The 26,392-nt window shown below is 35.1% G+C and overlaps 1 protein-coding gene across 8 annotated transcripts in view; it reads left to right on the forward strand.

Moving 5' to 3' along the window:
- ANKS1B (ankyrin repeat and sterile alpha motif domain containing 1B) overlaps positions 1-26,392 on the forward strand; it is a 536,016-nt gene that overhangs the window by 173,606 nt on the left and 336,018 nt on the right. For all 8 annotated transcript variants that reach the window (XM_033058235.2, XM_033058234.2, XM_033058231.2 and 5 more), the window contains exons 4-7: positions 6,586-6,882; positions 15,236-15,311; positions 17,475-17,576; positions 25,803-25,913. In XM_033058235.2, the coding sequence (XP_032914126.1) occupies positions 6,586-6,882; positions 15,236-15,311; positions 17,475-17,576; positions 25,803-25,913 (586 nt within the window). The remainder of the gene's footprint in view (positions 1-6,585; positions 6,883-15,235; positions 15,312-17,474; positions 17,577-25,802; positions 25,914-26,392) is intronic.

The following is a 26,392-nucleotide window of genomic DNA, read 5'->3' on the forward strand; positions in this document are numbered from 1 at the left end:
TCAAATAACACCTTAGAGGCATCCTCACCCTAAAACCTGTTGTACATTCATATGAGCCTGTAGGATTCTGAGGCTTTTACTTATTCGCAGACAGGCTCTCTAAGGCAGGTGACTCCTCAAAGCTCTCATAACTTCTCTGGAGGTGAAGATATGGCTTTTAAGAAACCCTGAACTACTTTTCTTCTTTCCTTTTTCTTCTGAGAGTTGGAGATAAGGACAGCCATTTTTCATTACAGTTTTCTGCAGCAGCAAATAGTGCACTCAATTCAGACTTTTTTCCTCCATTTTGTGTTTTTTGTTTGTTTTTAAAAGATCACATTGAGATGTAATTGTTTGCATTTTAAGAAAATAATTCTGTTAAAAAAATTATTGCAATAATTTCTAATACATTTTTGTTTTCATCTATCTGATTGAAATTCTATGTGAAAGAAATGCTTCTAAAAACTTATGTGAAATGGATGACTGAACAAAGAAATAAATGACAAGTTTGTGATGCATAAATGTATATTACATGAAATAATGGATTTTATATGGTATATTGTAAATTGATCAAACTGCATTGTACACTTTCAAAATGCAGTTAAGTAGCATCATAGCATCATATCCAACCATATCCAGCATCTAAAGCTCTGAATGCCCCCTGCTGTTCCTATTACATAAAATTGGAACAAACAGTAAAGAGAAAAACAGTTAAATGACAATTATATTATGGGGGTGGTGGAATGCAGACTGGCAACTCTGCACACAGAGAACGGTTACAGCATAACAATTATGTAAGAAGAATTGTATCACTGCTTAGTGTAGGAGTCTTAGTTAACAGGTATGTTGTATGTTTTAAATCACAAAATATGGTGACATTGCAAAAATGTAAATGTTTAACTTCATTGATGTAGATTTAAAATTACGTAAATTATAAACTGAATTAAGATAGTATGAGATCAAGATTTGTTAATTGATAATGCCAAATAAAATAAAAAAGTTGTGCTGTTAACAGTTAAACTACTTATATGTTTATTTATGTAAGGACATCTGGATAGCTAAAACATTTATCATGGCAACATTCATTATAAAATTGCATAATCAATAACAAATCCTAATCTATGAAAAAATGGTTAATAAATAATGGGTAAATAGTAATGGTTAACAGCCACATACAGTCAATATGTAGTGTTCGAGTTTTTTTCAGGAAAAAATGTGAATAACATCAGGGATAAATATAAATATCAATCTGTATTATTAAATATAAATAAAATATAGTCAAATTATATACATATATACATACACAGAATATGAATTGTGAAAAATTTACAGGAAAAATGTGAACAATTCTGAAATTTTTATGGATTTAGTATGCTGTGGAATTTGCCTGTGCATCAAATTGTAAATGCCACAAACCCTACCCACATTTCTTTAAAACTATTCAACAATTCTTCTGAAATATGAAGAAAAAGAGTTCAGGACACATTAATATGATATAAATACCTAAATTTTAACATATTTTCTAACTTCTCCAAATCATCCGAATGAAACACAGACACTATATGTTTCTCTCAGTGGCACCTCAGGGACTTCCAGAAGTTCAATTCACTTCCAAAAGAGGCTGCAATCACAATATTTTTCAAGTTCTTAGTTTGATTTTACCCCTCAATTAATCTGTGACTAGTGGATGAATTTCAGAGTTTCCCTTGCAACTCTTACTAAACTTTCTTTAGAAGAAAAGTGCACGTGTAACCTTTCTGATTTAAGCCAATTGCAACAATAAACTGGAAAAAAAAAATTTCAAAGTAGTCAACTCTATTGCATTACTTTTTTAAAGTCCTTACATAAGTAAAAGTGAATTTCAACGGGAAGACAGTAGATTTGATTTTGATTCATGCATGCTGAGTAATTTGCAGACAAACTTCCTTTAATTTTTCAGAATTATTAACGTCTTGGTGGAACTTCTCAGGAAACTGTCTTCCTGATTTAATACATAGCGTAAGACCATCCTGAGGTCATTCCTTTCTCTGTCTTGCATATATTCTTTCACTCCTTTTTTCTCTATTTAATTATTTAGTTATTAAAGCCTTATTTTTATATTGTTTTTCCTCTAATTGACTACTTTTGAGTATATTTAGCATATAGACAGATGTTTCTAAAATCTCCCATTGTTCCCTCCTTTTTTAATTTAAACTTCAATTCTTATTTCATAACTGAGAAAATAGCAAGAGCTTTTTGTAACAAATGTCTTGTTCACTTACTTTACATTGGGATTATGTGACAAAGAAATGGCTCAGTGATTTAGGAAGTCTCCTTTTTCAAGTTCAGCATCAAAACACTTCTATAAAAAAAGGAGTTGAGCATCCTTTGGAAAGGTCTGTTAAATCACTACTTGAGTCATTATTGCTTGTACAGTACTTGCATGGACTTTAGGTGATTTAAAGCTTTTAAAGCTTGCTTGGCCAAAAAAAAAAAAAAAAAAAGGCTATGCAATAAATGTCCTGAATTTACCCACAGTTTAATAGTGGCTTCTCCAGTGCCTATATAATATTCATGATAGCCATTCATTCTCTTGATACTTCCTGTACTTCTTCACTATCAGACTGCCAAGCTACAATAACTGTCTCTATGATGTATTTGTTAATCTGCCCTCTAATGAATAGACCACAAGATATGTTGTACATTTTTCAGTGGCACACATCCTTAGCAGCTAAATGGTGTAGCACAGCCTGAAAATACTGATGAGATATAGGCACAATTCAGTTTGCAGCCACACCAGTCTGAGTTCTGGCTGTATGTGGAAGAGAAGAGATACAGAGAAAGGCTACAAAAGGTCAGGATTATGCCCATGAAAAGACACTTGTAACAAATAATGGTGAAAATTTTAAAAAGGTTAAAAACTGAATCATATAATACTTTCCTTATTTCTGAACAAGGTCCTATGGTCCATAAGAGTAACTACTTGGCAAAAATATTATTAATTATGGATATTGGAGACTTTTTTTAATGCTATGTTTGCATAATATTGGTCTACCCTTTTTACCTTTCATTTTGTATGTCTTTACTTGGTTCATATTTCTTGATCTTTCTTTTTCTAGAACCACTCAGTCGTAGAATCTGTCTTGTCTTATAGTTCCTAACTTATCATGAAGAATCTGAAATTTCTACAAGGATTCTAGTCTTTTTTTTTCAGCACTAGATGTATTATTTAGCCCTTGGATATCGAATTTGAAGCTCTAATTACAGAATGGTAATTTGCATGCAGATATTTTATAGCAGATTACCTGCTCATTGCAATGACTGTTGACACATAAACTTTCTGTACTCCAGAAACAGTTGTTTATGTGTGGAACTGAAAATACAGGCAACAGCACTAAATTATTACTAATTTCTTGAAGATTTTCTGTCACATCTTTAAAATATTGCTTCAGAACAGTATGTGGCTTTAGAGATATGAAGACAAACTACCCTAAAATTCCTCTCCTCTCCTCTCCTCTCCTCTCCTCTCCTCTCCTCTCCTCTCCTCTCCTCTCCTCTCCTCTCCTCTCCTCTCCTCTCCTCTCCTCTCCTCTCCTCTCCTCTCCTCTCCTCTCCTCTCCTCTCCTCTCCTCTCCTCTCCTCTCCTCTCCTCTCCTCTCCTCTCCTCTCCTCTCCTCTCCTCTCCTCTCCTCTCCTCTCCTCTCCTCTCCTCTCCTCTCCTCTCCTCTCCTCTCCTCTCCCTCTCCTCTCCCAAGCTGATTTATTTTATGTAAGTCGTACTAAATTGTCAAAGTAGAGAAACTTAGAGGGCAGTTAAACAAGTTTGATTTACTTTTAGAAAGTTAAAAATAATTTAGTCCTACCTGAATTGAATTGGTTAATTTACATTTTGAAGAAGGAAGAATGTTTTATTATCAATTTTTAATTAGGTAGATCCTCTCAGCTCTGATAACACGTATATGCAATGCCTGATCTAAGTGCATATATGTAGGTAATTTAATTATCATGTTTGCCCAGGCTGGATTTTCTTCTGCTTTATTTCAGTGATGCATAATCACTGATATATAAGCTCTCTATAATTTTGTATCAGTTTGATTGGTCATGAACAGAAATATAGCTTTTATTTGGCAAATAAAAAACCACAGAAAAATGTTGAACAGCATACATCTGAAAATAAAAACATTTTGTTACTTTGCTTTTTTGTGCATCAGGCTGTTTTAAAATGTACTTTTCTTTTCAATATGCCTTTGGGTGAAAATTCAGCTGGATATTGTTTATCCATAGGGAGCAAATTCCAGTTTGCTGCTCAGAAGCAGCGACTTGGACAGTTTGATCTCCATGTGTCTGTATCTGTCTATCAGATTTTGAGAAAAGGGCCATAGCAAATTAAATTTTTATGTTTCTTTGAAAATTTAATTAGAATAGTTTTAAGCTACAGTATTATATCATTGGCACAAGATTCAAAATAGTTCAATTAGTACTTCCATAAGTTCTTGAAAATACCCTCAGACAGGAGCAGATATTAGACAAATAGTTACAAAAATTATAAACATATAATGTAATTTACCTGACAGAATGTCAATACAGTTATACATGTAGCTTCTTCGTATAACTATTTCCATTGGGTATATAGATACAGTAACTGTAGGCAAAAATTACCATAATTTTCACACATTTTGTGTGCAATTATCTGATTTTCATACCTAATTGTACACAAATTCAGTCTGCAGTTGCCTGTTCATCTAACTGTCCATTAAATATTAAAAATTTAAAAATAAATTTTAATAAACTGTACTTGGGATTTGTGGGCAAATAATTATACGTAAGAAAATTGCTTTACCCAGTCCTACGTAAAAGATACATTAGAAGTAACTAGAGCACAAAAAGCTTGTTTCAGGTAGTTGGTAGAACATTGCAACAATGTAATATTGTTTATATATTTTAATCTGAATTTCTTGTCTGTGTAGTAAAGAAAGCCCACAGAGTTGTCTGAGTAGTGTGCAATTATTTAAATACTTAGTAGTCATCAAGCCATGTCTGCCAGTGGAAGCTTCTCACTTTCCACCTGGATCTTCTCCAGCCTCTGTATAGCAGTTTAGCAGGAAACACATTCCAGTCTCAAATCTTGTGTGGTTTTGCAGACGCTCCATGAGTTTGACTTCAACATTGATTTACCTGAATCGATTGGTCTGTCTTTTCAGTTTCCCAAGTTCATCTGAATCATCTTAGATTGCAAGAAGAGATGAAAATGACAGCAATGTTGTTAAAACCACAAACCAAAGAGTTGAATTCTTGGTTACAGAATTAGAAACATCATTACCAAAAAAATAGATCTTACCTTTTCCTCCTTTCTAGTTTTTACTGTGCAACATGGATATTCTTATCCTAGATAGTTTTGAGTGAGAGTCCAAAGCCTAATTTCTCTGAATCTCTGACTCTTTCTGTCTTTCAAAGGACAGTTGTTTTTTTTCTATTTTCAGTTCTCTGTCTGAGAACTATGTCTAGAACTATGGATTCGGATTTTCACGTTTTATTCCTTTAGAATGATATCTCTACCCTTCTTTAGTATCTTTCCTGAATTTACATTCATTTCAAATTTTATATATAGCGCATTAGCTCCTTGGTTTTGTACTTTTCCAACATTCATAAACTGTCGCAACATTTTATAAATAATTTATCATAAGAGGCATTCAATGTACACACTTGTACAATTTATAGAGTCTGGTGTATTTTAAAGCTTTGTAAAATCTGCATATGATATATTAATAATATAGATGACATATAGAATTCAGAGAGCTCAATGAACTATTTCCTTCCTCTTTGCCTGAAGTTATTTGTCTCTTTGGCATTGCAAATATACAGACAGAACTGGAAGAAAACAATTAAAAAATATAATGTTTATTGTCAATATTTATTATTAAGTTTATTGAGTAATGTTTTGGGAAATACTTGGGGGCTTTGCTTTATAAAGTAAAAACCTGTTCAGTCCTCAGCATACACATACTGATATGCCTTAAAACACATACATACCTCTCTCTGGAGTCCTGAAAAGACCAATTACTTCAGTGAATTGCTAGGTCTTTCTATACGTGTCATTTGTCTTCTTCCAAGTTTTAATTATTGTCTGGAAAGTAACTTTTTTATAGTGATACGTGAAACTGACCTTGTGCCTGATACATTTGCATTGCGCAGTTTTCCTCCATTATTCCATTTCTCTAATAACAAACTGCTATGGTACAAAACCAGCAAAATCAAGAAGAGATACTTCACTGTCAGAGTATTTTTAAGAGAAGGACTAAATCATAATTTCAGGATCAGTTGAATTAAAGAAGGTTACAGATTTTGGCATATCATGAGATACAAGGTTTTGAGGGCCATGTTGTTAAAATGGATTGGGAGCAATGTAGACACATAGAGAGCTCATCTGCTAGAGAGCCACAAGCTGAAGTATTAATGTGTTATTATTAAAATTTCAGTGGAGTAATTTTGAAGCATTTAGCATAAATTACCATACATTATATTACAAACTCTGCCTCTGTAGTGATCTCACAGAGGCCATTTATAGAAGCTGAGCATTTCTATTGTGGATTAAACATGAATTTCTGAACCTTTTGGTTTTTTTCACAGAACAATGAAAATGAAACAGCACTGCATTGTGCAGCACAGTATGGTCATTCAGAAGTCGTTGCTGTTCTGCTAGAAGAGCTGACAGACCCCACAATAAGAAACAACAAGCTGGAAACTCCTCTGGATCTGGCAGCGCTTTATGGACGTCTGCGTGTTGTAAAAATGATCATCAAAGCATATCCAAATCTGATGAACTGTAATACAAGAAAACACACTCCTCTGCATCTCGCTGCTCGTAATGGCCACAAAGCTGTGGTACAGGTGCTTCTGGAGGCTGGAATGGATGTCAGCTGCCAAGTTAGTGTGTAATTCCTTCCTTCCTTCCTTCCTTCCTTCCTTCCTTCCTTCCTTCCTTCCTTCCTTCCTTCCTTCCTTCCTTCCTTCCTTCCTTCCTTCCTTCCTTCCTTCCTTCCTTCCTTCCTTCCTTCCTTCCTTCCTTCCTTCCTTCCTTCCTTCCTTCCTTCCTTCCTTCCTTCCTTCCTTCCTTCCTTCCTTCCTTCCTTCCTTCCTTCCTTCCTTCCTTCCTTCCTTCCTTCCTTCCTTCCTTCCTTCCTTCCTTCCTTCCTTCCTTCCTTCCTTCCTTCCTTCCTTCCTTCCTTCCTTCCTTCCTTCCTTCCTTCCTTCCTTCCTTCCTTCCTTCCTTCCTTCCTTCCTTCCTTCCTTCCTTCCTTCCTTCCTTCCTTCCTTCCTTCCTTCCTTCCTTCCTTCCTTCCTTCCTTCCTTCCTTCCTTCCTTCCTTCCTTCCTTCCTTCCTTCCTTCCTTCCTTCCTTCCTTCCTTCCTTCCTTCCTTCCTTCCTTCCTTCCTTCCTTCCTTCCTTCCTTCCTTCCTTCCTTCCTTCCTTCCTTCCTTCCTTCCTTCCTTCCTTCCTTCCTTCCTTCCTTCCTTCCTTCCTTCCTTCCTTCCTTCCTTCCTTCCTTCCTTCCTTCCTTCCTTCCTTCCTTCCTTCCTTCCTTCCTTCCTTCCTTCCTTCCTTCCTTCCTTCCTTCCTTCCTTCCTTCCTTCCTTCCTTCCTTCCTTCCTTCCTTCCTTCCTTCCTTCCTTCCTTCCTTCCTTCCTTCCTTCCTTCCTTCCTTCCTTCCTTCCTTCCTTCCTTCCTTCCTTCCTTCCTTCCTTCCTTCCTTCCTTCCTTCCTTCCTTCCTTCCTTCCTTCCCCTGAATCATTAATCTATGATTTAAATTAAATTACTTCCTACATTATTTTCTTTAAAATACACTTGCATTTACTTTGTTAGAAATTCTGCAAGGTGATATATAATACAGCTTTATTTATTACTACTCAAGCAATGTGTTAAAAGGGATAACTCAAGAAATATATGTATCTTCATAGCTGAGTGCTTTAAAGTTTTAATGTTGTCTTGAGACATGTAGATACACAAATCCTATCAACCATTCACATAGGTGTATATAAATATATTTTCTACAGCAGTGGCTATAAAGGTCATAAACTGATTTTCTAAAGCTATGGTCCTTTGTGGTCACAACAATTTAAAACAGTGTTCCACTGAAAGCTCATTTTCCTTTAATTATTCCCTTCTAAACTCAAGTTACTAAATAATAACAATTTTGATTTTCTGCATTTTCAAACACTTGTTGTATACATCTAAGAGAAAATTCTATAGCAATACACTCTCGCACCTACTGGCTCCAACCCCTGCACTGTTTGGTGTGTCTAGATTTATGCACAGTAAGTTATAATGATGTTAAAAGGGGTAACTTTAAATAAAATAGACATAGATTTGAAGAGACACAAGGTACAGCAGCAGTGAGTTTTATGTTCAGTTCTTTGTACTGGACGGTGTCCAGGCCTTTTAACTGCAGAGGACTGGATTCTGTTATGTGTTCTGAAATGTTGCCTCAATCTTATGATTGCTCTTTATTTGATTGATGGCACTGTGTTTGTTATAGTGTGGATTTAATCTTCATATATGAAGTAACTTCCTTGCTGTCTCTGTTTTTCATTGTGTGAAATATACTTTGAATTATGCTTTGTTTGAGGTTTATATCCATTTTTGGATATAGCAAACAACCAACCAAACATAATTACACTTACTTTAGAGTCACATTCAGACATTCTCTACCACTTAGAAGTTGGTTAGAGCCTGCTGATACAAACACCAAAGTTGTGGGTTGAATCCTTGGATGGACCATTCACTTAAGAGTTGGACTTGATAATCCTTTTGGGTCACTTCCAACTCAGAAGATTCTATGAATCTGTAAACAAAACTTGCAAATTTTGACTAAACTTTGAATAAAATTTATATCCATTTTAAGCTTTAGGTACATTTAATCAAACTTATCAAATTCCTTTTTATATAGAAAGATTGGACCTGGACTCCAAACACTTTTATTTCTGATATTTCCATCAAGATCACGTTTTTCAACTTTTGGGAAAAATAATGTGAAGTGGGAGAAAGAAAATATAAATTAAAAAAAAAACCAAAACAACAAAGCAAATCAGAAAATATTAGTGTATTTTAAAAGTGCAAGTGCCTTCCGAAGGAAAATCTGTTAAACTTGTTTTACTACTTTTATTACCTCTTGCATGTTTTCAGTTGGTGTTGGTACTTGCTTCAAACTATTTTAAAGTGAAGCACATTTGTGTGATTTGTCTGCTTGTGAATTTGCCACCCATCAAGCTTTTAATTTAATTAGATTTTGATTTTCTTTGCTAGAAAGAGAAACATTTGCAAAAGTTAATATAGGCAGCTCATTTTTTAATCTTTCCTTTACTTTTACTATATCTTCCGTAATTTAGAAAAGTTTAATGCTACAGCAACATGGAACTTTCAAGTGCATATTTCTGAAAGTATAATTTCTCTTTTATCTCTAGAAAATGAATGAAGGAAAATTCAAAAAGAAACTGATGCCTGAATTGATATTTAAGAAATAGAATAATTGAAGGAAAGTAGTCTCTATCATGGCAACTTACAAACTGATGGTTACATGAGGGCAATACTTTTATGAAATGTGTTCTTCCTCTTATGTAATCTAGATAATTTTAGCACTACTGTGAATTCTCCTAAGCCATTTTTATCTATAGTTATACTAAAAGTTTTTCATTGGTCTTTAAAAAATACAGTGGCTGCATTTTTTCTTCAATCTTTTAAGAAATGGAAAATTCTTTTAGTAATGGTGAACACTTTGGCATCTAAATTAAAATTATAGCACTTATTGTTTTGTAATTTATTTTGATTCTAACTGCTTTAAAATTATTTATATTCTTAGATTTTATTTTTATTTTTTTGGTAGTTATTCAGCGGCAGGGGGATTTTTAAAAAATATTTTTGCACTAGGTTATCTTGTTCTTTCTGGCTTTGTCCTATTTGCCATAAGGAAATAGCATTTATTTATTTTCTTGCTGGTATACATATTTCTATCAATATGTTCCTTTTCATTCACTGTCTTAGCATATTGGTAATTTGGCTGTGTACCTACTGTTAGCTAATTACTTTTATAGCCTCTGAAAAATTCTGTTGATGATTACTGGCAGCTTATTAAACTGAGAACATAAAATATCAGCCTGTCACTTAAAACTAAATTCAACTATTTTGTTATTAATTAAATTGATCTGCATCACTGATTGGGAAAGACCAATTTACAAAGTAAAATATTATATGGTAAACAATTTTGTACACATTTAAATATGTTAAATAAATTCAGTTTATCACAAGAAAAAACATCTCAGAATGTTTAGAGATGATAATAGGAGTCACCTGTCTTGTATCACTCTGTAATTGCAAAGATGTATTTGTTTAAATGGGAGCTCTACTTTAGCCATCTTATCTTTCTCTTCTGTACTCCCTGAGCACTTTTAATCACAGCATAAATTTGGACTAATTAAAAAAACCAAACCCACAGTATTTAATTTTTTATTTAGTTAATTACACATTTTATTTATTTCCCTGGTCTATCCAATATCCTTCAATCTGGAATTATTTAGGAGTGAGCAATACAAACTTGCTTCATTTCTTTATTCTTTGAAGTTTTCATTTAAATTGAAACATATGAAAAATATGCAGATTTTGGCTGAGTGATAGATTTTGGGCCTTCAGTAAATTAAGATACTGCACAATTCAGTATGGTTAATGTGAACAGTAGTTTAATAATTATAAATATTCTAAAAATTATAAATATTATAAATATCCTAAAATCTTGACCCCTTCTGTTTATCCAACTTTCATCTATCCCTGTTTGCCAGTCTCCACTGCTCATCAGTGGTTGTTCTGCAAAAAACTGTGCCCCTTTCTTTTTGCTCCCACTCTGTATGGAGGATATTCCATGAATCGATTTGCAAAGCTACCATTCTGTCCTTTAGATTCTGTCTGAAATCCATGTCAGAACTAGAGCAAACTGCCTATGAATAAGGACTAGACAAGTGACCTAATTACAAGCTCTTGCATATTTACATGATTAAAAGAAAATCTCTAATTATTAAAATCCTTGATACTTCTCTGTGAGCCTGCAAATTGTACACCAAGTCGACTTGGGTATTCTGGTGTGCCTATTGGCAATGTCCTCCTGTCCTAGCTTGCTTTATGTGTCCAGCTGTGACATTTTACCTGTATTTAGTACTAGGCAGGGGAAGGGACTGTTTTATTATTTGTCCAACACAATTTGTGCTCTAGTTCTCTGTATTTCATATACTGAAAACTTATGCCACAGTATGAATATATTATCCATTGCTACAAACTCAAGCAGACTTTATCTCACTTTGTTCATGAAAAATTGCCAGTAGTTTTTGTATTAAGTATCACCGGGAAAGACTTTCCAAATACAATGGTAGTGTTTACTTTGCCAGGAAAATATGATCCAAGGCAATAAAAGCTTCAGGAAGTAAAGCAGTGAAAATTGTCTATAAATCTTAAGCTCACTTGCTGTAGTATAGACAAGAAGAATATATTAGTGTACAAACACACTGTCATAAGTGAAAAAGATCTATCTAAAAGTTCTAACACATCTTAAATAATATATAGAAATTATTTGCAACTTTATTTTTTAATTCTCACAATTTGTGTAAATGCTCTATTGTAGAATTAAAAAAAAGCATTGTGAATTTCTATCTTCTAGTAGTAAGCCACACGTATATTTACAAAGAGAGATACATCTACTCAGCCAGTCTGAATTTCTCTTGAACCTGTTCATCCTGAGGTTCAGCATTCCCTCTAAGTTAAAGCAGAGTTTGGGAACTGAACTGTCTGGTAACAAGGACATTTCTGCCTTCTGGATAGTTTTTGGGTCGAGGGATCTGATTCACTCGTTAGTTATTCACTCTTACCGTGAAATCCTGCCTAGGGCTTTTAAGATTTGTGTCAGCATTCATTTCCATGACTTCTTATGCAGGATTATATGTCTGCATCTTACAAATGTGTTTTCATTCTCCATATTCTCAGACTGATTTTAATTCATTTCATGGTGATGTTTCCCCTCTTGTTCAAAAAATCACCTTTATAGTGTACAGATCCTTGCACTGTTTATATGGTGTGCCTTTTAAATTCCTCTTTTGAACAAATTGTTCATAATATATATCTCATTTATGGGATGTGACGTTCATTACTATTGCCTGATACCTCAGAGTTATAAATCATTGACTGCCCTAGAATGCAGGGTGGTGTGGAATGTTTGCAAAGAATTTTAGGATCATGTTCTAATATGACAGGAAATATCATGATAGAATGGACTAAGAAGCAAGAAAGTATATAAGGAAAAAAATAGCATTTATGTTTGGATTTCTCTCCCAACTCTATGAATTACATGTGTAAAAGATGGCTTAAGTTCCTGTACTCCCTTTATGCATAGCAGAACTATCTTCTGGTTCTTAAGTTGCCCCCAGGTAGATTTGTTTGTATTACACATCTACAGGAAGTTTCTCTTCTTGTGTTATTTTTAATTCAATTTCTTACAAGATGTGTGCTTTCATCAAGGAAAATATTGTTTACCTTTTCTCCAGTGGGGAATTTTGATGAGCAGAAAGACTGCTGCCCATACCAATTATCATATCAGGATCCTTTTCACCCTTTAACTAGGTAATCTGAGAATAGTCCCTATTTCTTGTCCTCAAAGCTGTTGATTCAGTATCCTGGAACATTGATCTTTCTCAGTCTCAGATCATGCTACAGCAATAGAAAGTTGTCACTAATTAGTCCATTTTCCCCCACTAAACAATGTTCTTTATTAGTACAGAATGATAGCTACAATTTTAGCCGAGGTGCAAACGGTTTTAATCTCTGCAGTTCAATCTCATAGAAATAAAATTTAGTGCACTGGCTTCCTCTAACAATTGAACCTCAGGTTGGATTTAATTGTTGATATATACATCACTAATTCTTATCCCTGACATAATAAGAGCGTGGCTGAGGTTGGAAGGGAACTCCGGAAACCATCAGGTCCAACTTCCCCTTTTCAAGCAGAATCCCATAGAATAAGTTGCCCAGGAGCATGTCCAAACAACTTTTGAATATCTTGAGACCCTACAACTTTCCCAGTACCAGGGCTCAGTTGCCTGCAAAGCAAAAACAACAACAACAAAAAAACCCAAAAAACCAAAAAACCCCCAAAAAACCCCCCAAAAAAACAGAAAAACCCCACCAAAAACCCCCAACCCCCCCCCCAAAAAACCCCCCCACAAAACTAAAAAAAACTTATGTTCAACAGAACCTACTCTTTCCTACTTCCTGTTTTCCCCATTATCTCTTCTGTCACTGGACATGACCAAGCCTGGTTTAGACTTCTTTATACCCTCCCTTCAGATATTTGTACACATTGATGAGATCCTCTGTAAGCCTTCATTTGTCTAGGCTAAACTGTCCCAGCTCTCTCTGCCTTTCCTCACAGAAGAGATGCTCCAATCTCATAACAATTTTAGTGTCTCTGTATGATAATCCATCTCCATCTTGTGCTGGGGACCCCAGAACTGAACGGAGCATTTCAGGTGTGGACCCACCAGTAGTGAGCAGAAGGGGAGCCACCTGCCATCAACATTCCTCAGTGATGGATAACTCTATCTCTAATAGTACCAGGTCCACCCAATAATCATGCCAGTAAGTGATCAATCCAAAGGAAATGCCATATGACACCACAAGGATAATGGGCTTTTCCAAGATTGCTCATGTCAAGCCTCTTTCAGTAATCAGAACTATAACTGCCAGTGACTTTTCTGAGAACTTTTCTCATTCCCAGAAATTTCTGAGCTGCACATTAATCTGTGTGTACCCTTGTGGTTGCACTGTCATTGCAGAGTCATCCTATTTTGAAGTCAATTGCACTAACTAGAAATATCCTGAAGATATTGTTTGAGTAAAGAATTCTGAAACCATCTCTCTAAGTAAATCTGAACATTTAGTCTTCTTGTTCTAAATAAATCTGTGACTGTTCAACTGGATTGCTTCTGAAAAATGAAATATTAGAAGTTGTTTTGAGATATGTGTTTCATATGTATATTCTCTTACTGTCCTCCTTCTTCTCTCTTATACTCTTAGTATAAGTGGTATGCAGGACGTAGATGTCTTTGGGCATGCTCTACTTCATACCTCCACGTACTAAGCATTGGCAGGACATATGTACACTACAGTGTGCTCACATCCTATCTCAGGATCTCTGATTACTTCTAAATATTCTGTCACTGCATTGATATAACTCTGATGCATTCTGACACAACTAATTAATAATGAATCGCTATTCTATTTCAGAATTGGGTTTTGTATGTGTGTATCTTTAAGGTCTTTCTACCATAGTAAATATGACTTGGGTAAAGTATAGAAAAAACGAATTCAAGCAGTAAAACCCTTAACATTTTCCACAAATAAATTTCAAAATCTAATTTACTATCAAAGATAAAGTCAAATACTTAGTGAGATCTAGTAGTGCTCTAGCCAATGCTAATGCTATTGGATGGAAAGTTATTCTGTTCAGATTTTTCAGTAACAACCCTATAAAATACTAAGAAAAGTAGCTTGTTAAGAGAGAGTGTGCTTTTCAGTACTGTAAATTTCACATGAGCAGAAGTCTGCTCACAAAGAATTTTGTGACAAAAAAATCTGCAAAATCAAGTTCACAGACATCTAAGGTAGAATTTAAATGACGTAAGCATAGGCATCTAAAGCTATTGGGGGCGCCTTAGGGTATCCAAGGCATCTGTATGGGGCAGATGTGAGGCAGATCAAATGTGAACATCAACTAGGCCAGCAGCTGGACACAAGGATATCCTAGGGCATCTCTTACCATATAACTGAATTGAGCTTCTAGGGCGTGATCCAGTTTCACATTAAAACATCTAGTTGTAGATGTCCACATGTAAATTGTCTGACTCTGCTGAAGAGCTGTGCTCCACTGATGGTGTTGACTAGATTTTCACTGCCTGTAATAGGAGTCTAGAGATTTTACACAAACACAGGCTTGTTTACAGGGAGCTGTATTACATTCCTACTATATTTTCTTATATAGTTATTAATTTTATAGTAGAACTGAGGGAATTTTTTGTTTTTGTCTTGAATAATAATTTAAAAATCTTGTATTCTAGTATTTATTCTTGCTCATTCAGTGTTTTTTATGTTTAGGTAAAAGAGGGGAAAATAAAGAAATGCTTGTTTTCAAGTGTATTCTTTACAGAAAGATTAATTGGTATTTTAAATGTCATCATATTTCTTTCCTAGACAGAAAAAGGAAGTGCCCTACATGAAGCAGCCCTATTTGGAAAGGTGGAGGTAGTACGCATTTTGCTTGAAACAGGTAAATCTGATTTACAGGAAACACTGAACAAATACCCTTAATTTTCTTAATCTGGTATAAGTCTCTAAGTTTTGGTAATACAAATTACTTCTATCTTTATCAGCCTTTGCAAATCTAATCACATGTACTTCTAGGTAAAACAGTGTTCTTTTGGGATAAGGAATTGCTATACACAGAGAACAATGTTGATGCTCAGACTTAGGAATTCCATATGTGACTCGATGTATGCCACTGTATTCTGAGAATAAATGTATTATGAGAACAAAATGGCTACATAAAATTTTGTTATTTGCTCTGAAAGGCAGCCAAGAATATTCTTTGATGTAGAGACCAGAAGATTCATGTTCACATTTATTTCCTTCAATTAGCTATTCTTAGCAAACACACCATTCTGCTTGCTTCTTCATTTCCTGGTTAAATTGAGTGCCTGTGAAGAAAAGGGAAAGCACTGCGTCTCTGAGAATTGCATTTGTCCTGAAAGAAAAGAAGAAAAGGGATATAAAGTCCAAACAACCCATCTACTGCATAATAAGTTTCAGAATTGTTGTAGGTAAATTACTCATCTAGACAACTCTCTTTTCAGATAAATGGTAAAACCAATGAGAATGAAAAGCCTTAGAAATAATTTCTTGCAGATCTGTGAACTTCCATTACACTGAGGGATCTCATTGGTCTTTATTATCAGTTCTTGTGGTGTTAGTTATGTATTGCAAAAGAAGATACATCCTAATCACAGCTCTTCATCTGAATCTCAACTAGTATATCCCTGATCTCAGACTTGGTTTCAGAAAAAAAGTGCTCCTTCCAAGTTTCTTTTCTGTTGGGATGAAAAAGAAGGAGGCTGAAAGGGATCTTCACCTGCCCTCAAAAAGGCAGAGCCTTTTTATTTTCTAAAAAAGGAAGGACTGGAGAACATCACACAAACATAGGAAGCCCTTTAGGCCACAGAAAAAGCCCACCTTTTTCAGATTAATACATGTTACAGCCTCTACCAGCATACAATTGTCAAGACAGTGGAGTAGAATCTTCACTGTGAACTCCTTCAACCCCAAATGCTCCACACTTCTGCAACATCCCCACCTGCCTTTTGTACCTAACAATCCCCTTTTTTCTAGTTCGTCTTCAAAAAGAGTCAGAAGATGTTATAAGTAGCTACTACAAAGGAAAGATGTGAGTTGGCATGGCTGGCCTCTGAAAGTCAACTGCCACTGCTAAATAGCCCAGTAATATTTTGGGTTTGTTTTCAGTGAGAAAATTTTGTGTTTCTCACAAAACAAATTAGGAAACTGTCCATTGGGTTAGGAAATTACTGTAATTACAGCCTTTACTGGTGAATGCTTTCAGAATGCCCTTTTAAATCTTGCTTCCTCTGTTTTTCTCTATTCGGTGTCCTGAGAAGAATTTCACTTTGTTTGCTAGGACATTTCATACCTTTACTTTTTATGAAAGCACATCTAAACTGAAAAACAACTTGAGCATTCTATCATAAGGCAGAATTTCTAAGGAAGCTCCTACAAGGCAAAGGTAGAGAGTCATGCAGTACCATGTACAACAGGTTCTGATTCAGGGCAAGCCTCAAACTTAATTGACAGTTTAAGTCAAACCATTATTTTGTTAGCAGAATGGACAGTCTATGAGGAAATCCTGTGGCTGTTCATAGTGCCTGTATACTGCACATGGATATTTCAGTCTATTCATGGCATGAATTTTGAAAATGTTGACACAAAGTATAACTTTATTAACATAAAGGTAAAAACTTTTTCAGTCTTGCTCCCGAAACACATACTGGTACTGTGGACTAGAAAGTTCCCAATGAATTAAAGCAGTTTGGAGAGAAATGTAGGAAAAACATTCAGAGAATTTATAGATTTTACAAAATACCCTTTTCAGAATGCCTTTTCCTTAGGAATAATTTGCTAAAATAATACCAAATTTGGTTACTCTATATCCTCATGATATACAGAAACATAAAACCCATCCATGTCAGCATGTGGATTTTAGGTTACTCAAGCTTTAAACAGAAGTGTATCCTGTACTTCAGCTGTAATACAGTTGTAAAACCACTTGCTTTCAATTTGTCATATAGTTCAGTCTGATATAAGACATTTTTAATCCAAAGCATTTGGGGTTAAATATTCCACCACAGATCCATTTCTTTTTCAGGAATTGATACAAACATAAAAGACAGTTTGGGTAGAACGGTTTTGGATATTCTTAAAGAGCATCCATCTCAGCAGTCTCTCCAAATTGCAGCTCTTCTTCAAGGTAAGCCATATTCAATTATACATTTGTTGGAGACGTAGAGAAATATTATTGTATATAGTAATTTCTACTCTTTCAGTGTTTCATTACACAAAGGATCAGTCTTTTGATTTAAAAAGACTAGTTGAACAAAAAGAAGTTGTCCAATATCTGAATTTCAGAGTAAACACTTTTTTTTTTTTTTGTGGGCCACTGACATTAGCATGGTGTGTCACTTATACTTAGTCTTTTTGCATTCTTCATTACACCATAACATACTGTAATATTTCAATAGCAGCTCCATTAAATTGTAATGATAACTTACAATTGAAATGCTTGATTTGTTCATAAATAGCAACTAAATGACTGAAAGATGATGACAATTTTTCAAACATTTCAAACATTTCATTATATTTTTTCATTTTCCTTAAACTAAAAAAAAAATCAGGCATAATTTCTTGTTATTATAGGAGAAATAATACATTTTTTCATACATGCATTTGTTCTCATTCCCCATCTTACTTTCATGGTGTAAGGTTGATAGAATTAATTGTTTGTTTCAATCTGTTACTCTAGAAGATGGTAGTAAAGTGATGAAATGTGAGCTAAAACATAATTCAGTGTTAAACATAATTTCTTCTCTTTTATGGAATTTGTTCCCTGCATTTTCAGATTAGCCTTTCGTTAAGTGCATTTGACAGAGGAGGTATACCCTGTAGGTATCAGTGCTGCTTCTTCATCAGTATTGATTATTCCCACCATTAAATAAGCTTTATTAATAACTTCAGTGTTGGTTCTACACATCAACTAGCTCATGCTACAGGCTTCCTCATAACTGTATTTTGTAAGAACGTTTCCTAGAGAAAATGAGGTCGTGTGGCCATGCTGCGTCATTTGTTTTCTAAATAACTTCCAAACTATTTGACCAGCTTCCGTGAAGTCTTCCAGTAAGACAATGGACTGAAGATACAAAGCTCCTATAAGTATAATGAAAATTTTGCAGGCTGTAGGAGAGGTATTCCTGTAAGGAGCAGATTCATGTTAAAGCTGAACCAGTTAACAGCTTGCCTTGAGGTCTCCCTCTCTCCCTTCCTATTTTCCTTTGCCTTTTCCCTCACTTCCCCCCTTCCTCCTCCCCTACTTCCACCTACACAGTTCCCTTACATATTCCCCATTTACATGAGACTTCAAAGTGACTTGATTCCGTTCATGAACCAGTAGAATACAAAATGCATTTTTATTATATATATAAAATAATGAGAAATAATATTAAAAATCTATAAATATACTTTCTGTAGTTTTAGTTAGCTTGCCTCCTGTGTGATTCAGGTGTCGGAGTTACCTCTGTCCCAGGTAACTGACAGAAATATGCATCGAAAAGTGAGGAGGAAGAGATGTGTGGGGGACACGGGGCTTCCTCTGGTGGCAAAAGGGAGTTTTTTATTTTGAGTCAGACTCAAACTTCAACCTTTAAATCCTCACAGAGCTGCAGTATGAACATACTATAATAAAAAAGAGGTTAATGTCATACTGGAACTTCTTCAGTGGCAGGAAAAGGGTCAGTCAGAGCTCCCACTTTCTTAAACGTCCAAATCATCCTTCAGGTATTAATCTACAATTCACCATAAAATCCCATCACCAACTGAACTGATTTTAATTTTACTACCTCTTTATTGTTCCATTTTCTCTAAGTGTGATAACCTTGCAGTCTCAACCCCACTCAACTCCCACTTTTTTCAAAGTAACCTTGCTTTATCAATAATAAAGTACCCAACGCCCTCTCATGGGTTTCTCATGTTGATGGATCAGTACCTGCCCTCAGTCTTTACCACACATACTCAGAAAAAAAAGATATTAATTTCAATCCTTTTGGTGCTTTGGCATGCAGTCTTTTTCAGAAGTGTGCTTTGAAGTATAAAAAAAAGACTGCTTAGTAGTTGCAGCTCTTATTAGTGTGATGAAACAGTCTTGTAATGAGCAGCTGTTTATTTTGCTCTCTGCATATAATCAGAAGTGATATGCAAGAATGAAAAATGGTTATAAAGATGCCATTCTGACTCTTAAGAAAACCTGAGGAGCTCCTTCAGAACTCACCTGGGCAACTTTCATAGACTCTTTTTCATCAACAAGATATTCACTGTGTCTTTATCCATCAAAGTTTGAACTATGAACTGAAGTTGAAAAAATAGGAGTGGCAAGATTCAGTGCTAGCACTACTAATGATACAGTTAACTTACCCTCCTCTAAAAAGACAGCTGAGTATACTCCTCACTAAATTATTTATCCTATTGTAGCTAAAAAATCAGTCAAGCACTGGAATTTTTGGAATCCTGAACGTACTATAATTGAGTTTGACTTCATAATGAATTCCATGCAAAGAAACGGCAGTTACTAAGACAGATGTAGTGGCTTCCAAATATATTCCCATTAAGGCTGCTGTCTTCAGATGGTTGTCTAGAGCAGCTTACATGTCTCTTTCATGTAGACTTATAGGAAATAGAAATTAAATTAATAATGTCAGACAATTACTGGCCAGATACTTTAAATTTCTTGGTAATTTTGTGCTTTATGCAGACATAGTGGCATTAATTTGTTCTTTCACCTTGTTGCCAGGATAGACTAAGATTTTATCACAAAGCATTCTCATTAATTTTTAGTGGTTCCCCCTTGCAGTGTTCTGAATGTCCCTTTACAGTTTAGAGTATAAACATAGCTTAGTATTTGTCCCTGCCACAAAACATTAGCTTTCAAAATATAAAACAAAAGCTGAAAGATGCATATGAACAGACTGGCAGAAAAATGGACAAGGAAATAATTTACTGGTATTACTGACGGGCCTGTTATGCAGAGGGATAAGAGAGTTGAAAGACACGTTTAGAAAGAAAATGAGTTGGCTTTGGGCATATTTATAAGAAACTTCTTTGAAGGAGATAAAAGTAATTTCTGTGTTTAGAAGCAGTTAATGGAGGTAGTAGCTCCCATGAGTTAATACTAAATCCAACTGGGCTGGTAGCCACCTGTGAATAAGTACCCTCTCAGAATTTAAGAATTGTGGATAGAAATTGTTCTTCCTCTTTTAAAGAATACTTAGAAAACTACTTTTTACAGTAAATTGTACTTAAAATTTGTAGGTTTAAAGAAACAAGGCCTTTTGCCCATGAAGTTTTAGAAGTGTTATTAACATTCTTGTGATCCTTATTTTACATATTTTCATACTATCCTGACAAAAGAGCAATGGAAGTTTCTGCAAAAATTTTTTTTTTGTGTTTGCAAAGTCTGCCATTTTTTTTGAGATGTTGGCACATTATCTGATGGAAGGAAAATAAATTAGAAGATAATTTTAAAGAGCAACATGAAAAAGGCTGAGTAAGCTATACAACACCTAAGTGCTTTTTTAGTACCTGTTAATTATAGTTGGTATTAATAAAAATGACAGTTCAGATTTTACTTCTATGTCTTTTGTATGTGTCACATCATTTTCTGTGTCTTCATTAGGTCTGAGTAGCACTGAACTCACTTAAAAATACTTATTTTAGGGTTTAGATTCTTAATATAGTAAGGAAAAAATAGTTGTATATGCACTATGTACTGGAAGAGGAGAGAATTAGGATACTGTGCCAAGCAAGGCCAGGCTACTGGATGCATTTCATGGGTGCAGAAACAACAGCACTCAGTCCTGAAGCAGTTAACAGTACTGGCACTTAGGCCTTTTATAATTAGGCATTGGAAATAAAAGGGATGTTGCCAAGGCTAGTAGGCCTAAAATTAAACCAACCAGCTGTGTTTTAGTTTCAGCACATGTGAACATGACGCAGGTGTGAGCTGTACCATCTTTCAACTCTTTCTCCACAGCCCTCTCTGCTCTCTATTACAATCTTGCTCTTTACTATTTCTGGAAGCATAATTCTCGTTATTATGAAACAAAGGAGATAGTAGATAAACAGATGAAAAATGGCATGAGCCCCAGTAAATGCTGCTACATAGACAGGATGGAGGGAGATGCAGTGGAAAACTGTCTCCTCTCTTCTGATGAAGCTGCTTAGGAACCTAACATTGTTTGTACCTGGTACCAAATTATTCATAAATGGAAAATGCATAAGCAGCTGCAAAATCAGAACTCCTTTCTAATTCTCTCTGCTTAAATAGCTTTGGTGTCATTAGCATGAGAGTTTTTTTAGGGTTTTTTTTAATGTATTCTCACTCTCCTGCTCTTTCTCTGGACAAGTAGATCTTCCTTTCCCTTGAGTGCAGGAGGCCAGCCTCACTGGAAGGATGGAATAGGTTTTCAGTCAAGGACTTAATTACAGCTGTGTGGGATGAAAATAATTGAGATCTCAATTCCCCTTCATTGTTTTGGGTTTGAGATTTTTGTTTTTTGTTGTTGGTTTGGAATTTTTTTTTGTTGTTCATTTTGTTTTGTTTTTATGGAGACTTTTCAGCTTTTACTGTAGGCTCTTTTGCAAAGGCTGTAGAGCATTAACAGCATTCATGAATTAATGTAACTGCTGTTGTTGGGACTGAAAGTTTAGCTGCACCCTTACCTATCTCACAACCATAGGAGTACTTCAGTACTTGTTTCTGTTATCTTCCCTGAACACATGCACAAAAACATCTATTGACTTCAGCTTTCTCTGGGATTCAGTTAAACTTAAATGATTTAGAAATTGTCCTCTGAAATTTAGGAGACTGAAGTGAAACAGCTTCCATCTAAGCTCATCTATCCTCTTAGCCCACCTGGCAGTGGCAGTTTCCTGCTACTGCAGCTGCTGTAAATAAAAGAATTGGGCTATGAAGCCTCAGGTGGACTTCTTCCCATGGGTGCAAATGAGCTATTTTGGGAGGAGCTTTGTGAGAGGTTCTAGGCTGGGGCAGAACTCAATGGAGCTGCAGAATCCTCAGACAGGTTCTGGAAGAGTCTTAAGGAGGATAGAGGGTTTTCTAAAGATTGCTACCCTTCAGGAAGATGTGGAGTGAAGCAGTGGGGTGCTTACCTCTTCCACAGTGATATTGGCTATGGAGGGGACTGGTTTCTATAGAAGTTTTATTTCTCTGATTGAGTTACTTGGAGAGTCTTCTGTTTAAAAAGGTGAATGTTCGTATTGTATTCTGATAAAATTTGGCCTTTTTGGTTTTTTTAGTGTTTTAGAGACCCTTTTGGTCTCCTTAGGGAAAAATTATTCTATGAAGAACTCTAGATGAATCTACCCCATGGCATGGTTGAAGTAGGGTATAAAAACAAAAGAAAGAAGCTTATACTTAATTTAAAGGAAAATAATGATTAAAATAAGTTGCTTGGATTTTTTATTTTCCATGAAAATAAAAGGTTTTCTGAGGTGAATATAACCATTACTTAAAAGCCAAGGTTTATAAATAACGCAAACTCTTAACCCTACAGCTGAGGAGCTGAAGTTAAAGTGAGTTCTGCTTTTCTACTCCTTGGAAGTTCAGGAGCAGCCCTAGCTGAGCTGGCCATGCTCTCTTCATGCTGGAGAGGCAGCTGTGTTTCTCTGCTTCTATGTTTAGTTTTTCACATCTGTTTGGCTTTGGCCTAATTGGTATTACAGAAACTAAGAAAGCTGGAGTTCCAGCTGTTTGAACTTCCCAGAGCTTGTTCCCTTCTTGGATCATATTCTCTGCTGTTCTTATTTCCACTGCTGTGTGACCTCTTTTATGGTATTAGTTTCTGTGCACAGGACCCAATTTAGGTTGAGTGTGGCTTTGACAAAATCTGGTAACTATGGAAAAGAATCCTACTAAGACAAAGTTTTTTGAACTCTTTAGTATTAAGAGGTGTAGTAGTCCTCACTTTACACTGAGCTATAAAGTCCATTCTGGGTAAGGTGAAGTAGTACTTACTTTCATAGAAGTAAAATAGTCCATTCTTCCCATTATGAATATGACGGGTTGTGTCCTAAGAAGCCTTTACTCTCCCTTATATTAGGAATGATGGGTTTTCCTCTAAATTTGTGTGAAACCGCAGATGGGGACTGTTCTGGTCATGAAGTGGTATAAATCACTAAGCTTAGCTTTGTTCTGAATTTTCTTTTTGCTTTGAGAAGAATGATCCACCCTGAGCAGTCCCTCAAGCACCAAGCTGTGAATAAGTTTGGGCAGGTTTTGAAGATGGATTCCTAGCCAGCTGCAGGTGAATAGAATGCAGCTGCTGGTGAAAGCATCCAGTGCGTTCGTGTGTTTTTTTCTTTGGCTCTTGATACAGATCACCTGGTTTGTGTCTCTATCTCTGACAGTATTATGGGTAAGTGTACATTTGTCTAGACTATAAGCCTCTTTAAACTGAAGCCCTGTCTTTGTCTCATACGTATTTGGTGGAATTTTCAATAGAATAAAACCAAGTTATGAGTAGAAGTCCCACAGAAACCCAAAGTTTCAAGTTTCAAAGTTTCATTTTAGCCTCACAGTGTATGCATGCTGCTAGCCTGTTGTTAAGCTTTTGTACCATACCTCGTGTGAACCAGTTGTAAAGGTTTTCTAGAAGGAACTCTGCATTTTTAAAAGTAAGTATTTAAGACTTATGTTGAACTTGGAATTTCTTCCTCAGAACTAGCCCCCAGCAGGAAAGTGCATTGGTCTGGAAATGGGGACTAAAAAAGAACAAAAATAGAGAATTATTTTAAAACCACAGTCTTCTATGATTGTGTGACAAGAAGCTTAGAGTTCTTCACAATATCTACTTCATTTCCTCTCCTAATTATAGCTGTAGTAATCAAATAATTGTAACATTTACCTGATAGAATTACATTTCCTATTGGACAGTTGCATAATTACCAAGAAAACATTTTTCAGACATGAATTCCTTTTTTCTTTTAGTTTTCTTTGGGTCTGGCTTCCTTTTTCTCTTCTCCATCTTGTACATTAACTTGACAAATACTATTGCTGACAGAGTTGGAAAACATTCCAGAGCATTTTGTCATGGTGCTAGTTTTCTCATGGTCTCTAACAGCTCTTCTCTGCTCCCCACACACACACACAAACACAAAATGAAGTACCCATTTTCATGTGAAGAAATTTATGACAGATTATGTCAGGGATCATTGCCAGCCATCAAACTTAATATATGACACTTTCAGATCATACAATTTTTTTTTTAATACCCCAACAACCTACAAAGCATTTTGAAACATGCTCTTCTTTGCCATTTCCAATTTCAATTTCTCAGATGTCTATTTTATCACAGATTTTATTTGGGTTTTGGGATTTGTTATTTAATCATGAGTAACAGCAAGCTAAACAAGTGCATTGTGGACTGTAGAAATTAAATCAGGGAGATTTCACTTCCCAGAAACTCCTTAGTCCTTCAGTGTGATATTTATGAAAGATGTTATTGTAGTTTGCTGCTGTGTGTGTGGCAACATATGCTATTGTGGTTATTATTGGTATTATAATGAAATTATTTAAACAATTTTGTAAACTCAAGAAAATGCGGATGCAATAACTGCCAAAATTGAGAACCAGTTACTCTGATGGGAACAAAAGTTCCACTATTGCATAAATTAATTTCTAATTTAGTATTGCATTGCAATTCATTAAATTTTGATCTTCCATTGAGGTAGCTTTTGTAGAAAAGCAAATAAAAGTAATGTAGATATTTATAAGAAAATAACAGTAATGAAATTGAAGTTTAGCACGTTCGTTATTTCATGTTTTCCTGGTTTTATAAGCATTGTTGTGGATGTGGGGTAAGGGATGTTTTAAGGAGAAAAACCAGAAATTTTAGCACAATGCTTTTCAGACTGCTATTTTAAATTAAATTTTCAGAATTACTATTTTTTAAAATTTTATTTTCTCTTATATACTAGATCTGTGCTCCAAGCAGAGTGTTTGGGTTCCTTAACAATATCAGTGTTTGTATGTATTGTGAATATCCTGAATATCTTGACAAAAAATTCTCAACAAACTTAGAATGAAAGTCTCTTTTAACTGTTATAATGTAATGGAACAGTTGTGTTGCTATTTCAAGGAGACAAGAAAAACACAGGGATAGTCTCAATTCATTACCCTTACAATGAGATTTCTGTAACAGTTTCCACAGATTAGAGGACTGTCCATTACAGTGTTTTACAGTACATTCAACAAATGATTGCCTTGCAGCAGTGTTTATGAATAATTACAGGGTTGTAATATTAATAATTGAAAAGGCTTTAATGAAAAATTAAGTAGCAAATATACTTTTGATTGAAATAAAACCCCTTATTTCAGTCTTTTAAGTGTACTTGTATCTTTAACTTGCAGAGTATATGGAAACAGGAAATGCAAGTATTTCAGAGGAACGCCCGCTGGAATGTGCAGAACATCAGTCTTGCGTTTTGTCCCCAGAAGCTCCTTCATCTCCAAAGGCCAAAAGTAAATACATGTGCTCTGGGAATGCAAAAGCTGTACTGAATTTCTCTTCAATATTAACATTTATACAAACTTATTTGATATCAATAACTTTCTTAATTGTTTTCCCACTTTGTATCTACCATGAATCACCTATCTTGACTACATACATTGTATTCTATGTCACACAGAAAAGCAAGAAACCATATTTTTAGGAAGGACAAGTCACTAGTGGATTACAATGTACTGCATTGTTTGATCTTAAATCATTTAAATTTGTCTGACCATATCCATTTCATAATCAAGTAAAATACTAAATATGTTGAAATACTCTGCAGGTATTTTTTGCATTCAGGTTAAAAATTGAATTTACTTTGTCTTCCCTATGAGTGCATCTACCTATTATTTTACATTTGGAAACCTCTTTCAAAGGTCACAAATGTACCTCTCTTCCATTCATCTTTTAACACAGTTTTTATACACTGTGGCAGTCACCTGTCTGA

This window comes from Catharus ustulatus, chromosome 4 (genome assembly GCF_009819885.2).
Source record: "Catharus ustulatus isolate bCatUst1 chromosome 4, bCatUst1.pri.v2, whole genome shotgun sequence".
Classification (NCBI taxonomy): Eukaryota; Metazoa; Chordata; class Aves; order Passeriformes; family Turdidae; genus Catharus; species Catharus ustulatus.